The sequence below is a fragment of the Oryzias latipes genome, chromosome 18 (genome assembly GCF_053564925.1).
Source record: "Oryzias latipes strain Hd-rR chromosome 18, Olatipes_Hd-rR_3.1".
In the NCBI taxonomy this organism is placed as follows: Eukaryota; Metazoa; Chordata; class Actinopteri; order Beloniformes; family Adrianichthyidae; genus Oryzias; species Oryzias latipes.
The window spans coordinates 32568516-32586250 of NC_136254.1; the positions used below are offsets into that span (position 1 = coordinate 32568516).

At 42.5% G+C, this 17735-nt stretch overlaps 3 protein-coding genes across 3 annotated transcripts; all 3 read right to left on the reverse strand.

Moving 5' to 3' along the window:
- Positions 1-6173: 6173 nt before the first annotated feature.
- LOC105353826 (uncharacterized) lies at positions 6174-8475 on the reverse strand. The gene has a single exon (XM_023966096.2). It carries the CDS (start codon positions 8025-8027, stop codon positions 6309-6311), a length of 1719 nt encoding a protein of 572 aa, XP_023821864.1. The 5' UTR covers positions 8028-8475; the 3' UTR covers positions 6174-6308.
- Positions 8476-11551: 3076 nt separating this feature from the next.
- Positions 11552-12901, reverse strand: LOC101174138 (E3 ubiquitin/ISG15 ligase TRIM25-like). Its single transcript, XM_023966102.2, has one exon. It carries the CDS (start codon positions 12818-12820, stop codon positions 11747-11749), a length of 1074 nt encoding a protein of 357 aa, XP_023821870.1. The 5' UTR covers positions 12821-12901; the 3' UTR covers positions 11552-11746.
- A 2051-nt stretch (positions 12902-14952) lies between these two features.
- LOC101173894 (tripartite motif-containing protein 16-like) lies at positions 14953-17101 on the reverse strand. Its single transcript, XM_011487243.4, has one exon. The coding sequence runs from the start codon at positions 17005-17007 to the stop codon at positions 15331-15333; it is 1677 nt and encodes a 558-aa protein (XP_011485545.1). The 5' UTR covers positions 17008-17101; the 3' UTR covers positions 14953-15330.
- Between the last annotated feature and the right edge of the window lie 634 nt (positions 17102-17735).

Genomic DNA, 17735 nt, shown 5'->3' on the forward strand with positions numbered 1-17735 from the left:
AGGTGTTGCACCGTAAAGGCACCAAAATCACTCCATATAAATCTGCTTTTAAATTGACTTGAAGTTCAGAAAATAAAAATAGTCACTGATAAATTCATAAACTGCATTTTTGGTTTGATATTTCTTCCTGTTGCACATCCACCAATGACAAGCGAGCTCGTTCTGGGTGATCGAGCTTCTCACCCCAACTCTAAGGAAGTGCCCAGTCAGCACCCAAGATACCTAAACTCTCCACCTGGGGCAGAAGCACTCCACCCACCCGGAGAGGACAAACTACCTTTCTCCGGTGAAGAACTGTGGCCTCAGAGTTTGAGGTGCAGATAACCCTCAATCCCAACGTTTTGGGGTGTTGTGTTAGCTTAGCAACAGCTAATGCTAACAAGGTCAGGTAGATTAGTTTAGCATTAGCTGAAGGTTGTTCTGGTTTAGAAAAAGATAATTTCTTATCTGGATCACAGCGTCTTTTGTTGAGGAGCAGCACCTCCTCCATGGCCGCTCCTCTTCTGTCTCTGCAGAGCTAACCTGTGTTAGCTTCATTGTTTTCTAGACATTTTTACCACTTCATTCATCTTTTATTTGACCTGGCAGCTTTTGCCAATTTTCCATTCATTCTTTTAATATTTTCTGAGTTACAATTCTTCTAAATTAGCTTCACGGAAACAGCCTGAATCTTTTAGCAAATTCCCTTCAGTGCTTAATCATAGTTCCGCATCATCAGTATAAACACTCACACTGGTTTTTCTATAGAAAACACTTCTTTTTACTTCCCTCTATTACAGATTACATCAAATAGATCATTAGATATACATTTGTACAGGTTATAGCATGTTTATTATGTCCAACATGATTAAATTAGCAATGACAGGATTAACAATGCCAAGATGGCCGCCAAGGTGCAAACACACAGGCTGGCAGGTCCTGTGTGTTTGTCACAAAAAAGGCCTAAAAAAATCAAAACGCCCTGGAGTCTCCCATTAATACGTCTATCTATAGTTTTTATGGCATTTTATCTTTTCTGGAATCTGGTGTGTCCACGAAAAATGGATAATAACACAACTCTTTATTCAACAAAAAGGAGTCAACAGCTTCTGTTTGAAAGGGTTCTGGATTTTGGACATGCAAGGCCACCCCCAGGTAAACATGAACAAGTAAAATCAACAAGGCCCCTCCAGGGGCTCATCAACCTTCTGATGATACTCATTTTGGCTGGTGATATTGAGATAAATCCTGGACCTGTTCTGAGCTCTGACTTGGATGGACTACAGCCAGCAACACAGCTAACCAGGCTACCACTACATCAGGCTTGGCTATCACCCCAACAACACAGATTCCCTCATCAGCCACAGCTAAGTGGGCTCTCACCTCGGCTCCCTGGGCTGCAGCTGCAGCTAACCAGGCCTCCTCCACCTCAGCTCCCTGGGCTACAGCTGCACCTAACCAGGCCTCCTCCACCTCAGCTCCCTGGGCTACAGCTGCAGCCAACCAGGCCTCCTCCACCTCAGCTCCCTGGGCTACAGCTGCAGCTAACCAGGCCTCCTCCACCTCAGCTCCCTGGGCTACAGCTGCAGCTAACCAGGCCTCCTCCACCTCAGCTCCCTGGGCTACAGCTGCAGCTAACCAGGCCTCCTCCACCTCAGCTCCCTGGGCTACAGCTGCACCTAACCAGGCCTCCTCCACCTCAGTTACCTGGGCTACAGTTGCAAGTAACCAGGCCTCCTCCACCTCAGCTCCCTGGGCTACAGCTGCAGCTAACCAGGCCTCCTCCACCTCAGCTCCCTGGGCTACAGCTGCAGCTAACCAGGCCTCCTCCACCTCAGCTCCCTGGGCTACAGCTGCAGCTAACCAGGCCTCCTCCACCTCAGCTCCCTGGGCTACAGCTGCAGCTAACCAGGCCTCCTCCACCTCAGCTCCCTGGGCTACAGCTGCAGCTAACCAGGCCTCCTCCACCTCAGTTACCTGGGCTACAGTTGCAAGTAACCAGGCCTCCTCCACCTCAGCTCCCTGGGCTACAGCTGCAGCTAACCAGGCCTCCTCCACCTCAGCTCCCTGGGCTACAGCTGCAGCTAACCAGGCCTCCTCCACCTCAGCTCCCTGGGCTACAGCTGCAGCTAACCAGGCCTCCTCCACCTCAGCTCCCTGGGCTACAGCTGCAGCTAACCAGGCCTCCTCCACCTCAGCTCCCTGGGCTACAGCTGCAGCTAACCAGGCCTCCTCCACCTCAGTTACCTGGGCTACAGTTGCAAGTAACCAGGCCTCCTCCACCTCAGCTCCCTGGGCTACAGCTGCAGCTAACCAGGCCTCCTCCACCTCAGCTCCCTGGGCTACAGCTGCAGCTAACCAGGCCTCCTCCACCTCAGCTCCCTGGGCTACAGCTGCAGCTAACCAGGCCTCCTCCACCTCAGCTCCCTGGGCTACAGCTGCAGCTAACCAGGCCTCCTCCACCTCAGCTCCCTGGGCTACAGCTGCAGCTAACCAGGCCTCCTCCACCTCAGTTACCTGGGCTACAGTTGCAAGTAACCAGGCCTCCTCCACCTCAGCTCCCTGGGCTACAGCTGCAGCTAACCAGGCCTCCTCCACCTCAGCTCCCTGGGCTACAGCTGCAGCTAACCAGGCCTCCTCCACCTCAGCTCCCTGGGCTACAGCTGCAGCTAACCAGGCCTCCTCCACCTCAGCTCCCTGGGCTACAGCTGCACCTAACCAGGCCTCCTCCACCTCAGTTACCTGGGCTACAGTTGCAAGTAACCAGGCCTCCTCCACCTCAGCTCCCCAGGACACAATTATTGGATACAGGTATACCGCAATTAACAATGTTAAACACAAAGGAACATTGTTTCACAAGTTCTTCATTAATAACAGACGCAAAAACTTTTTCCTCAACTGCAAAGATCATTAATGCTGCAATAAAAAAACAACAGAAAATGCGATTTTTCCAAACACTCAATAATGCAAAAGTTATTTGGGATTCCAGGTCAAAACCAAAAGGAATTCTACTTGGCCACATCAATGTTCGCAGTATTGTTAATAAAAGCGAGCAAATTGAACATCTTCTAAGTGAATCCAATATTGATATGCTAGGAATATCTGAAAGTTGGCTGACTTCGACTTCACCTACAGCTGCCACCACTATCCCAGGATACAAATTATTCAGAAAAGATAGAGAAACAGGAAGAGGAGGGGGGGTTTTGATTTATATCAAAGATCATTTTAAATGTGAGTTAATTAGTTGGCCAGAGGAAACAGGAATTGAATGTATAGGTCTAAATGTAACACTTCATTCTACAATGTCTTTTACTGTGATTTGTGTGTACAGGCCTCCTTCTGCCAAGGACATCTTTTATGATCAGTTTGAGTCTATTTTAAATCACTGTAATCCTTCAAGAGAGATTATTGTTATGGGTGATCTAAACATCAATTGGGATAATATACCAGACAGGAAGAAATTAGAACAGCTTGTTGTTAAACACACATTGACACAGATCATAAATGGTCCAACAAGAGTAACAACTTTGTCCAAAACTAAAATTGATTTAATATTTACTAACAAACCCGATAGAATTACCAAGACATTTAATTTTCTGTCTGGTCTCTCTGACCACAACTTCATTTTCTGTGTGAGAAAAATCAGGAACCAGCGTTCAACACGATCAGTCAGAGGGATACCTTACACTTTTATTCCTAAAAATAGGCAACAGCATTTAAAAAATGATCTTGAACATCTCAATTGGACAAATGTAGTTGAAAACAATAACATCGAAGAAAGCTCTAATCTCTTTATACGAATGATCAATGACACACTGGCTCATTTCTCAAAGAAAGGAGTATCCAAACAATTTAAAGAAAACCTACCATGGATTAATAATGATATTAGAAAATTAATGAGAGAGAGAGACAGTGCATTGAAAAAATCCCTAAAAACCAAAACTACAAGTGACCGTCAGATATTTACATCTCTTAGAAACAAGGTTATTAACCACATGCGTAAAGCAAAGGCAAACTTTTTCATTAATTCAATTATTAAAGCAAATGGAAATGGAAAGATTGTATGGAAGCACCTAAATAAGCTATTAGGACGCATAAAAGAGCATAACACCAGAGAGCTCCAGCTTAAGATAAATGGTGCATTAACGGACAATTTGGATATTATTGTCAACAGTTTTAATAACTTTTTTATTAGTTCAATTGAAGATTTAACGCGACAACTAAAATGTCCAGATATCCCATGGAAATCTGTAGACAATAGTAAGCCAATATTTCATATTAAGGAAATTTCTGCTCCTGATGTTCTAAAAATAATCTCATCCCTCAAAAGCTCCAAAGCTAGAGATGCATATGGTTTCTCTAGTCATTTTATTAAGCAACATAAAGATGTTCTCGCACACCCAATAGTACATCTGATTAATCTGTCCATTAACCACAGCATAGTGCCAACAACATGGAAAATTGCTAGGATTATACCTGTTTTTAAGTCTGGGGACAAAACAAAACCTGAGAACTACCGTCCAATAAGCATTCTACCAATTATTTCAAAAATTTTAGAAAAATGGGTCACAACACAACTAACTATACATCTCAACAACAGTCAAACCTCTCTCCATCCAATGCAGTTTGGCTTCAGAAAATATCACTCCACTGATACAGCCACTTGTTATTTCCTTGAAAATGTGAAACAGCTGCTTGACAAGGGAGGCTTTGTGGGTGCTGTATTCCTTGATCTGAAACGTGCTTTTGATACTATTAATCATGATTTTCTCCTTGCAAAGTTATCATATTTTAATTTCTCGAACAGTGCCCTCTGTTGGATGAAATCATATCTCCATGACAGAAAACAAGCTGTACAAATTGAAAATTCACAGTCATCGTTTCTTAGTTGTTCAGATGGAGTTCCTCAAGGCTCAGTATTGGGGCCACTTTTATTCAGCTTGTATGTGAACAACCTGCCAGATGTATGCAACAAAACAAAAATACAATTATATGCAGACGATACAGTTCTATATGCTCATGCCAAAACAAAAGCTGAAGCAGCTGCAGTTCTGTCTGGAGCCATGGTTCCAATCTTTCAGTGGCTCCAAAGGTCAAGCTTACATCTCAATACTAAAAAGACTGTATGTATGTTTTTTTCACGTCAGCCAACGAGGGAAGAACAACCATCTGTAGTGGTCAATGGGGAGCGATTGGAAGTTGTAGAAAAATTTAAGTATCTTGGCGTAATCTTTGATTCAAATTTAACTTTTAAAGATCATGTAAAGAAAATATCCAATATTGTTAAATTTAATCTGTCAAATTTTAAACAAATAAGGTCTTCTCTAACTACTGAGGCTGCAAAGGTTTACATGCATTCATTGATTTTTAGTCATATAACTTATTGTCTTACTACATGGTCCCAGACAAACGAAAGCACTTTGAAACCCCTCAAGTCTCTGTTTAAGAGAACCCTGAAAGTTTTAGACAAAAAGCCTCTGCGTTATCATTACTGTGACATTCTAACCAAGTATGGCATGATGGACTTTGAAAGTTATAAAATGTACATGGATGCCTGTCTCATTTTTAAAGTTTTGAATGGGCTGGCCCCTCCCCCCTTGTTAGATTTTATAAGTAAAAAAACAAATGTTGGAATAGGCACCAGGGCTTTAACTCGAGGGGACTGTAATGTTCAAAGGCGCAGGACTAAATTCAGCCAAACAGTGGTCTCAATTAGAGGCACACAGCTATGGAATACGCTGCCACAGCACATTAGGAACTGGGAAAACTACCCTACCTTCCAAACAGCTCTTAAACGATGGTTAAAAACAAACCAGTCCTGCAAACATTAGTTATTGTTGTTTTTCTGTGACTGTCTTGGAATTTTTAGACTTGCTTTTTATTGTAATAACCTTTGTAAATATTTTTACCTCTAATATTGTGCTATTTCATTGTGTTGTAAATGTAAGTGTTGATATTTTTATCCTGTCCTAGGACAACAGATGAAATTTAGCTCCTGTGCTAACTCTGGCATATTTATGTTAAAGCAGCTGCTGAAACATTGTTTAATATGCATTGTCCTAATTCAAATAAATAAAATAAAAAAAAAAAAAAAAAAAAACAATTGATATTTATATATTTATATTTTCACGTCGTCTTTTGTTCATACTCCATTCGTTACCACATTAATCTAATTTTTAATACAAACTGCAAGTTTTAGGTGCAGTCTTTAGTGAAAGAATATTTTCATTACCTACTATATTAGTGTTACCCTGAAACGTTTACATGTCGCCAACATTATAGAACGGTCAGAGTGAATAGTTGTTTCTGATTGGCTGCAGGGTGTCCTATTAAACAGTGATAATGACACCTATAAAATGACATTTAACATGTATACCACTTTTACCATATATACCACTTTCACCATGTTTACCACTTTTACCATTTATACCACTTTTACCATGTATACCACTTTTACCATATATACCACTTTCACCATGTATACCACTTTCACCATATATACCACTTTCACCATGTTTACCACTTTTACCATATATACCACTTTCACCATGTTTACCACTTTCACCATATATACCACTTTCACCATGTTTACCACTTTTACCATATATACCACTTTCACCATGTATACCACTTTCACCATATATACCACTTTCACCATGTTTACCACTTTCACCATATATACCACTTTCACCATGTTTACCACTTTCACCATATATACCACTTTCACCATGTTTACCACTTTTACCATATATACCACTTTCACCATGTATACCACTTTCACCATATATACCACTTTCACCATGTTTACCACTTTTACCATTTATACCACTTTTACCATACATACCACTTTCACCATGTTTACCACTTTTACCATTTATACCACTTTTACCATGTATACCACTTTTACCATATATACCACTTTCACCATGTTTACCACTTTCACCATATATACCACTTTCACCATGTTTACCACTTTCACCATATATACCACTTTCACCATGTTTACCACTTTTACCATATATACCACTTTCACCATGTTTACCACTTTTACCATTTATACCACTTTTACCATGTATACCACTTTTACCATATATACCACTTTCACCATGTTTACCACTTTCACCATATATACCACTTTCACCATGTTTACCACTTTCACCATATATACCACTTTCACCATGTTTACCACTTTTACCATATATACCACTTTCACCATGTATACCACTTTCACCATATATACCACTTTCACCATGTTTACCACTTTCACCATATATACCACTTTCACCATGTTTACCACTTTCACCATATATACCACTTTCACCATGTTTACCACTTTTACCATATATACCACTTTCACCATGTATACCACTTTCACCATATATACCACTTTCACCATGTTTACCACTTTTACCATTTATACCACTTTTACCATATATACCACTTTCACCATGTTTACCACTTTTACCATTTATACCACTTTTACCATGTATACCACTTTTACCATATATACCACTTTCACCATGTTTACCACTTTCACCATATATACCACTTTCACCATGTTTACCACTTTCACCATATATACCACTTTCACCATGTATACCACTTTCACCATATATACCACTTTCACCATGTTTACCACTTTTACCATTTATACCACTTTTACCATACATACCACTTTCACCATGTATACCACTTTCACCATTTATACCACTTTCACCATGTTTACCACTTTTACCATTTATACCACTTTTACCATATATACCACTTTCACCATGTATACCACTTTCACCATATATACCACTTTCACCATGTTTACCACTTTTACCATTTATACCACTTTTACCATGTATACCACTTTTACCATGTATACCACTTTTACCATGTATACCACTTTTACCATGTATACCACTTTTACCATGTTTACCACTTTTACCATGTATACCACTTTTACCATGTATACCACTTTTACCATTTATACCACTTTCACCATATATACCACTTTTACCATATATACCACTTTTACCATTTATACCACTGTCACCATACATACCACTTTTACCATATATACCACTTTCACCATGTATACCACTTTCACCATATATACCACTTTCACCATGTTTACCACTTTTACCATTTATACCACTTTTACCATATATACCACTTTCACCATGTTTACCACTTTTACCATATATACCACTTTTACCATTTATACCACTTTCACCATGTTTACCACTTTTACCATTTATACCACTGTCACCATATATACCACTTTTACCATGTATACCACTTTTACCATTTATACCACTTTCACCATATATACCACTTTTACCATATATACCACTTTTACCATATATACCACTTTCACCATGTATACCACTTTCACCATATATACCACTTTCACCATGTTTACCACTTTTACCATTTATACCACTTTTACCATATATACAGGGCTCCAGACTAACTTTTTTCACTAGGAGCACAGTGGCCCCTAACTGAAAATTTTAGGGGCGCAACCAGAAAATTTAGGGGCGCATACCGTAAATCAACATTCTAATCAAATCTACTAATTTCCACTGTATCACTAATAAATACTTTAATAATAGATGCAGAAATTACAATGTGCTGTTTCTAATTCAGTGTCACATTTCATTCTTCACTTTTGAAAATGCAACAAGAAGGTAAAATGACAGCACCATCGCTGTCATGACAGTACAGATAAGTAAAGAAAACGGATGGAAATTTATCTTTGTGACACCAAATAGGTGCAGCCAAGATGCACAATAAGCGTGTTTCAGATCACCCAGGTGAACTCAACGCTGCGCAGATCACCTGGTGTGTGACATATATTTTTGTTTTTGCTCCAACATCAACTGTCAATCATCACAAAAATATCGCGAGAAAGGGGTGGGAGCAAGGGGCAAACCTACCCGGACACAGCTGGAAACTGAACTGACTGAAAGCTGCCCTACAGACTACAAAACAATGCATTATGGGACATGTGTCCTGATGGTTTTTGTAGTGGAGTGATTAATTAAAACAATTTAAAATACCAATTCATTAAAAAAGGCTACATACATCACAAAACATTAAAATAATCATAAAATATGTAATAACACAGATCATACTAAGGGGGAGAAGAATATTGAAACTAAATTGAATGTTAAGGACAACTCCAATTTCCTGTCCTCCTTCAGTCTTGCTGCAGATTCGCCTTCATCTCACAGCCCCCCCCCCGGTCTCCCCAACGATCCAGGCGAGGTGCCGGTTCATCTCAAACACGTCTATCGTTGCATTTTCCCCACGTATTTTCAGTGTGTCTAAAACTAATGTTGTTTTTGCTCGAGCGTGTTTAAAGTTCAAGATCCGTTAGCGGTCACGCATGTAGGTGTGGGACATTTATTCTCCTCAGCTGACCCGACTCCCGCGGGAGCGGTGTGCTGCCGTAACGGCCGTGCATAACCCTTTGATGCGCCGCCGTAACCGTAACCAAAACCTAAACCGGTTCTGTGTGACCCAGAGAAAAGTTCAGCACGGACTGCATGTATTTAGAAAATTACGAGCGAATAGATACGTTCTAAAGGAAAGTAAGGAACTCCTTAATGTGGTCCGGGGAGGGAGGGGGCTGTCAGGTGTCCTGCTTTCAAACCCTGTCATTGTCACGCCCCCAAGAGTCATATACCCCACTGTGATTGGTTGGTCAGCTCCGCGCACAACAATGAAAAAGTGTCATTCATACAAACTGGCGGTCTGCAGTAACATTAAACCTTCATATTAAACATTAAACCTTCAAAATATGATCTTGGGGGCCGCAAATAGCCTGCGGGCCGCGAGTTTGAGACCCCTGCTGTACACTCTGGCACTGGTACACTAGCCGCAGGTCGGAAGAACGAATCAATAGTTTGCTTACCCATAGTTCAGACGCACATATCAGGTTGTGATATTTGTCTCCGTTTCCTTCCCACAGATGTTTACGCGCACTCGATTATCTCTAGGCCCCGCCCCCTCCACGCATTTTAGCCACTCACAGTGGCTTTCCCTATTCTTCTCACACGCAGTGGCCGCCTCACAGACAGGTATCACGCGAGAGTGTACGTGTTCGCGTTTCATGAGTATGTGCGCGAGTGTGTGTGTCTGCCTGCGTGCGTGTGCGCTCGCGTCTCATTGATTATTTCATTGATCATTGACGTGCCCCTTCCACGTTTAATGTATAAAAAATACGAAGGGTGGGGGAGGCAAATTTACTGGTCGCGCATGTGCGACTGGATGTAAAATTCAGTCGCACACTCTCAAATTTTGGTCGCAAAATGCGACCAATTGCTCGCAGTCTGGAGCCCTGTATATACCACTTTTACCATGTATACCACTTTCACCATATATACCACTTTTACCATGTTTACCACTTTTACCATATATACAACTTTTACCATTTATACCATTTTCACCATGTTTACCACTTTTACCATTTATACCACTTTTACCATATATACCACTTTCACCATATATACATTTTTCCTGCTGGCTAGTCCTTTTCATTGACTGGGTATGAGAACTGGACAGAGGGACCCTTCCACTCTGGCATTCTAAACAGCAAGTGGAAGAAACAACTGCTACTCAGTCCTTCTATTTGTCAGAACAGCCATTCTTGATCTTTTACCTTTTTTAACATGTTCTTGATAATATATCACTTTTATCATGATATTTTTGCTGTGGTTCACGTTATAAACTGAACAATCACATGCCTCAATATAAGTAAGTTTTAAATGCACAACATTTAAAACCAAACCTCAATGAGGTTCCAACAAGCTCTCTCCTGATTGGTGAGAGTAGTTATCATAGAGACGTTGACGCAGACCATTGACTCACTGCTTACTGACCTCATCTGGCTCCAACAAGGCGGCAATGTATTGCAAAAAACTGACTAAATTGTCAGAGATGGAAATGAACTGTTTTCTATGGGCGATGTCACACCCAGTCAGTCCAGTTCTTAGATACAGTCAGCGGTCGTCATAAACCAGCTGTGACAGAGGGGGCTTTAGCCGTTACCATGACAGCATGTCACACCATGTATCAAATAGTCCCTCTCTTGTGAAAATACATTTAAAATTTTGATTAAAATACCAAATTGACAATTGATTTAAAATTTACTTTTTTCGCAAGTGAAATAGTGTAAGCAGGTTTAGGCCCTTCGGACGGTTGCTCGCACAGAGTCCATACATTTTCTGATAATTGACACTTGACACAAGTTCTTGGTATATTTTGATGTGATGAAGGAAATTCAAAGCTCTGAAATGCCATCACAACTCATCATCGGGTGAGTTTCACAATCTCCGCGGTGGTTCTGTTTGAGCGCAGAAGCCAAAGCCCAACATGGAGCGGTTTGGTGAACTTGGTCTGCACTCTGTGGAGCAGAGTCATGGTTTCAGAGACGGCGTAGAAGGCCAGAACACCCGCTCCATGGTCCAGGTACACCCCCACCCTGGAGGAATAAGGTCCTGAGACAGACGTGTCTTTACTTGTGATAGAATGTATAACTGTCCTCTGAACAGCATAGAGCCCACGACTTCTTGTTTAATCCAAATGAAGTGTCGTTATAATCACCTTCTCTGCTGATGCTCTTAAAGAGACCCTGTTTGCTCAGAACCTGCCACCTTCTAGTGAATCGGTCCAGATGAAACGTATAGAAATGACTTTCTCTCATTATTATTACTTTCTGAATCCCCTCAGAAATTTCCAGCAGCTCATGTGCCGTGTTTAGTTCAGAAGAATTTTACGAGTCCTGGTATTGGATCAGAGTCGGTAAGATGTCTGCTCGTTTGTCCCTCAGGAGCTCCTGTAGTTTGTCTCTGGTGTCTGCCACAGCTGCTGTCACCTCCTCAAAGTACCTCAGAGGACTAAAGTGGAAGCTGGATGAGTGTGTGGACTCACTGAGTGCAGACAGTGAGGGGTATCTGTGCAGGAACTGGCTGTGCTCCTCTGTGTGAGAGAGCTGCTCCATCTCTCTGTCTTTGCTCTTCAGATCTCTGATCTCCTGCTCCAGCTTCTCCTGAAGATCCAGGACTCGATTCACTTCGTCCTCCTGCTGGGATCTGATCTGCTGCTTCACCTCAGAGCTTCTGTTCTGGAGGAGACGGATCATCTCAGAGAAGATCTCCTCACTGTCCTCCACTGCTTTGTCAGCAGAAGTGTTGATGTCCTCCACCTCCTGCTGGAGCTCCTTCACAGCTTTTGCACAGTCCTGGATCTTCTGCTGGATTTGTTGTCGAGTCTCCTGGAGCTTCTTCTGCTTCTCCATTCTTTCTGTAGCTGCTGAAACCGTCTCATGACCTTTGTGTTCGTCCATCAGACAGAGATAACAGATGTTCTGCTGATCAGTACGACAGTAGATCTTCATCACCTCATCATGCAGAGAGCAGATGTTCTGCTGTAGATTCCTGGAGGGGTCGACCAGCTTGTGTTTCTGTAAAGCTAGAGCAACAGAGTGAGGTTGGAGATGTTCCTCACAGTAAGAAGCCAGACAGTCCAGACAGGACTTGACGGCTTTCATCTTCATTCCAGAGCAGACGTCACAGGACACGTCTTCAGGTCCAGCGTAGCAGAGATCAGATCTGAGTTCAGTCTTCTTCAGCTCCTCCACTAACTCTGCTAACATGATGTTCTTCACCAGAACCGGCCTGGGAGTGAAGGTCTCTCTGCACTGAGGACAGCTGTGGTTTCCCCTCTGATCTTCTCCGTCCCAGTAGGTCTTGATGCAGCTCATGCAGTAGCTGTGTCCACAGGGAACAGTCACTGGTTCCTTCAGAATATCCAGACAGATAGAACAGGAGAATTTGACAGACGCCATCGTATTTTCTTTCTGCGCCACTTCTCGTCTTCACTGGGAACGCCGTCGTTTCATTTCCTGTAAACCAGAAACTCAGGTGTGTCAAAGATGGAAAAACAAACTTCAGTTCAGCTTTGGAGGCTGATTTACAGAAGCTCTGTCTGCTCCTGCTCTGTGCAGCCCAGTCATTAGACCCATCCAGTGTGTGTCAGATCGGTGGAAGGGGCGGGAACAGGAACCAAACTTTGACCTTTATGTCATCTGGGGGGGAGGGGTTTAAAATTGTTTTCAACAAGTTAACAACATGGAGGTTTTTATGTCCACTTATGAGTTCATGGACTCATTTATCTCAGTTTTAGGTTTAAAAACCCTCCATTTTTTCTGAGGTTTTAACATTCTAGTCCAAAATCCTTTCCATTTAAAAACCCAGTGTGTCACTTTCCTCTTCCTGTTTTTATGTTTTCTGTTGCTACCATCTAGTGTTTGAACTGCAGCCCTGCAAATCACAGGAGACGTCCCACCTCACATTACAAGCCTTTTTATTTACAAATTTTCTTCTTTGATTTTTCTCCCTTTTTGTATTTTAACATTTCAGAAATGTTCACGAAATAATCAAACAAAACTCAACTTTATTCAGCAAAGACAATCACACAAACACTAAAACACCTAACAGATCATTTTATCAGCGCTTACAGTTTGAATGAGTCGCTTGTTTCGAAATCACAGACACAAAATCTTTATTAAATTACATTTTGCATAATAGTTTTTTTTTCAAAGTTTAAACAAATATTTGTCAGTAACTCAAATATTACCAGTTTTAAACCAATGATCTAAAAAAATTGCAAATATCCCATCATTTGCGATTTTCTCGTAAACAAAAGCAGTGTATTTTTTGAGGTTTTCCATTGACTGTGTTGGAGAACTGGACTGAATGATTGTGACATCAGAAAATGGTTGACTTCTAGCTCCAACAAAATAGTCTATTTATTCGCCATTTTTTCCCAGTACGGATGCCACCATGTTGGAGCCAGACATCGTCAGTAATGATTTATGCCAACCGGTCTCAACAACCACGACTGAGCTTGTCAAAAGGCCACACCCCTTCCACCTGAAAGTGGGATTGGGAGAATCTGTCAAACCTTTTGAATGTTCGGCGTGAGACCACCTGCTTTTATTGAGGCAACTAATTGGTCAGTTTATAACTTGAATAACTTGAAATTATTAAATAACACGAAGAAAAGAGGATTATCGAGAACATGTTAAAAAAAAGTAAATGAGCCAGAATGGTTCTTCTGACCAATAGAATAACTGAGAAACAGCTGGTTATTTCTCTATAGAAGTCTGTGGGATTTTGGCTTCTTGGAACCATCAGGTACTTCCTGTTTGGAACGCCAGTGGGAAGGAGTCACTCAGTCCAGTTCTCATGTACAGTCAATGGGTTTTCATCAGACTCCCGTTAATAAAAAACAGATTTGACTCTACTAGTGAGCAGTACTCAAACCAAGCTTGTTCTAAAGCTTCTCCGTGATCCAGAAGATCCGTTCGCAGAGAGTGCTTCATGGTGCTGATAGACGTGCCGAAGATTTGTAGTCTCAAGTTGGTAAGCAGCTTGAAATTCTGATGTTTTCTCCAAAGCGGGCTCCTCCCCCATATTTCAGCGCATTGGATCAGGGCACGGAATCTGATTGTCCCTCCTTTCATGACTCCTTCATTGGGGGGCTCAACCCATTCTATGTTTGCATTTGCTTAGGAGGTACCTGGAGGATCTTCTTGTTTTTCTTTCAACTTATTTTCTGCTGGGAAGTCTCATCGACCCGTCAGCAGAGCTGAGGTCACCTAAAGGTGGACCGCCCTGCATTGACCAAGCCCCAGACTCGAACAAGGATTTGATGTTCTTGGACTATCTTTGCTGACAAGTCTTTGGAATCTCCTGTACACAAAGGTGTGGTGTCTCTGAACTGGCATAGGGGTCCCCCTTTTGGCCAACAGTTGAGAGCTGTCAGTCTTTCTACACAAAGAGTGGAGAATGGTTGGTATCATCAGAAGATCGGGGTATTTCAGGAGGGAACTACACTCTTGAAAGAGTTGTCCTTTTTTTACAGTTACTCATCATCACCTAGATCTCGGTTGCAGCCAAAGTACAGTACATAGACTTTTTTGTGACATTGGAATTTTATTATCATTTTTACAGATTACTTGATTCTGTTTTCATGGAAGCAGTTTGCCGCAAATAATTCAACCAAACTGGTGAGTTTACTCTCATGGTAGGAATAACACGTCAATGTAAGGGTGGGGTCATAGGATAGCACAAGGGTTACAGTAAATGTAGCTATTTAAGGTGATTTAAAGTGCTCAGAGGGATTGACAGGCTCCATTATTGATCAAACACAGGAATGCAAACATCAACAAAACAAGTCCACCAAAAGACTTTCTACATTTGTGCTGTGAAGAAATGATACAAATACCAGTTCTAAACAAAAATAAAGTAAAATGTAGATATTTGATCAAGTTCTTCCTGAAAGGATCTCTGTCTATTTCAATTTTTTAAAGGTTGCTGTAGGGCGGCAGTACATGTTGCTATTTTCACAAAACAGGAGTCCGGCGTGTAGCGGCTGAGTGAAGGTAGTCTGGACTCTGTGGAGCAGGGTCATGGTTTCAGAGACGCTGTAAAAGGCCAGAACACCTGCTCTGTGGTCCAGGTACACTCCCACCCTGGAGGAACTGGGACCCGAGAGGCGGGTTCGAATATTCCCGTGAGAAAAAGTGTACCTGTCGCAGAGACCACAGTGAAGTGACCATGATTTGTCATTGAACCCAAATACAGAGTCTGTTGAATGTCCTGTTCTGCTGATGTTCTTGTACGCAACTGCGACCCAAAGCTCTCCTTCGTTCCACTCCACCTCCCAGTAAGAGCGTCCAGTCAGACTCTCTGTGCTCAGAACTTGAGGCCAGAAGCTGAATCTGTCTGGATGATCAGGATAAGACTGATCATCACTCATTTCTGATACACTTCTGTTCTCATCAGATAGAACCAGACGTGTGTGTGCGGTGTTTGGATCCAGCCTGACTTCTTTTGAAATTTTCAAGAAGTCCTCCTTCGTCTTTGGTTCTGCTTTTGGTGATAGCACGTCCATTTTAGCCTCAGCCAGGGAGATGTTTGCCCGTTTGTCCCTCAGGAGCTCCTGTAGTTTGTCTCTGGTGTCTGCCACAGCTGCTGTCGCCTCCTCAAAATACCTCCGAGGACGAAGGTGGAAGCTGGATGAGTGTGTGGACTCCCTGAGTGCAGACAGTGAGGGGTATCTGTGCAGGAACTGGCTGTGGTCCTCTGTCTGAGAGAGCTGCTCCATCTCTCTGTCTTTGCTCTGCAGATCTCTGATCTCCTGCTCCAGCTTCTCCTGAAGATCCAGGACTCGATTCACTTCGTCCTCCTGCTGGGATCTGATCTGCTGCTTCACCTCAGAGCTTCTTTTCTGGAGGAGACGGATCATCTCAGAGAAGATCTCCTCACTGTCCTCCACTGATTTGTCAGCAGAAACCTTTATATTCTCCACCTCCTGCTGGAACAGCCTCATGTCTTTCTCTCTGTACTTGATCTTCTGCTGGATTTGTTGTCGAATCTTCTTGAGGTCCTGTTGCTTCTTGGTTCTTTCTGTCGCTGTTGAGACCGTCTCATGGCCTTTGTGTTCGCCCATCAGACAGAGATAACAGATGCACCGCTGATCAGTACGACAGAAGATCTTCATGATCTTATTGTGACGTGAGCAGACCTTCTGCTTTAGGCTTTTGGAAGCTTCAACAAGTTCATGATTTTCTATAGAGTCATAGTGAGGTTGGAGATGTTCCTCACAGTAAGAAGCCAGACAGTCCAGACAGGACTTGACGGCTTTCATCTTCCTCCCAGAGCAGACGTCACAGGACACGTCTTCAGGTCCAGCGTAGCAGAGATCAGATCTGAGTTCAGTCTTCTTCAGCTCCTCCACTAACTCTGCTAACATGGTGTTCTTCACCAGAACCGGCCTGGGAGTGAAGGCCTCTCTGCACTGAGGACAGCTGTAGAATCTTCTCTGAACTTCGTCATCCCAGCAGGTCTTGATACAGTCCATGCAGTAGCTGTGTCCACAGGGAATGGTGACCGGAGTCTTCAGTAGATCCAGACAGATGGAGCAAGCAAACTTCAGAGGATCCATTGCACTTCCCCCCTGTGCCATTTTTCTTCACCTTGACTCGGCAGCAGGAGATGTGTTCTGCTTTAGCCGATCAGATGACTGCACGCCACACCTGTTCTCCTCAGGTACATTAAAGGGGAGGAACCAGGAAACTACAATGAAAGTTGGAGCAGTTTAACCTTTAATCCACTGCAGGAGCAGCAGGATGGACTTTGGAATATATTATAACGATGGTAAATGATTGTTGTGTTTCACAAAAACAAAACTTTTAAAGATTGAATCTTACGGTGGAAAAAAGGTTTGACTGTGTTTAAATTCACCTGCTGTCCTCAGAGCACTGAAAGTCCAACGTTGTTGATGAATACTGTGGAAAATGACGGACGGCGGTAAAGGAAGAGCGTCTGGTTCAGCAGCAGACCGCTGGGATGTCTGTTAATGTTCAAACTGACTTCTGTGAGCAGATTTTCCATCTCACATTCACATCTCACATCTGACATTGTTTTAGGGAAACCGTTTAGCGTGTTGGTTTTGCTTTCACTTGTCTTGTTGGTCGTATCATGAAGCATGTAGGAGGCCGTCTAAACAGTGGGTTACAGTGTACCATCGTTTTGGTTCTTTTGGTTTGAGGCCCAAATGCTAAATGAGTTCTGGTAAATCGCCTGTCCGTCCTGGGGGAGCATCCCTCCTTCATGTGGACACCCATGAGGTTTCTTCTTTTTCTCCAGAATCCGTTTTTTTCAGGAGTTTTTCCTTATTGTGAGGGAGGGTCT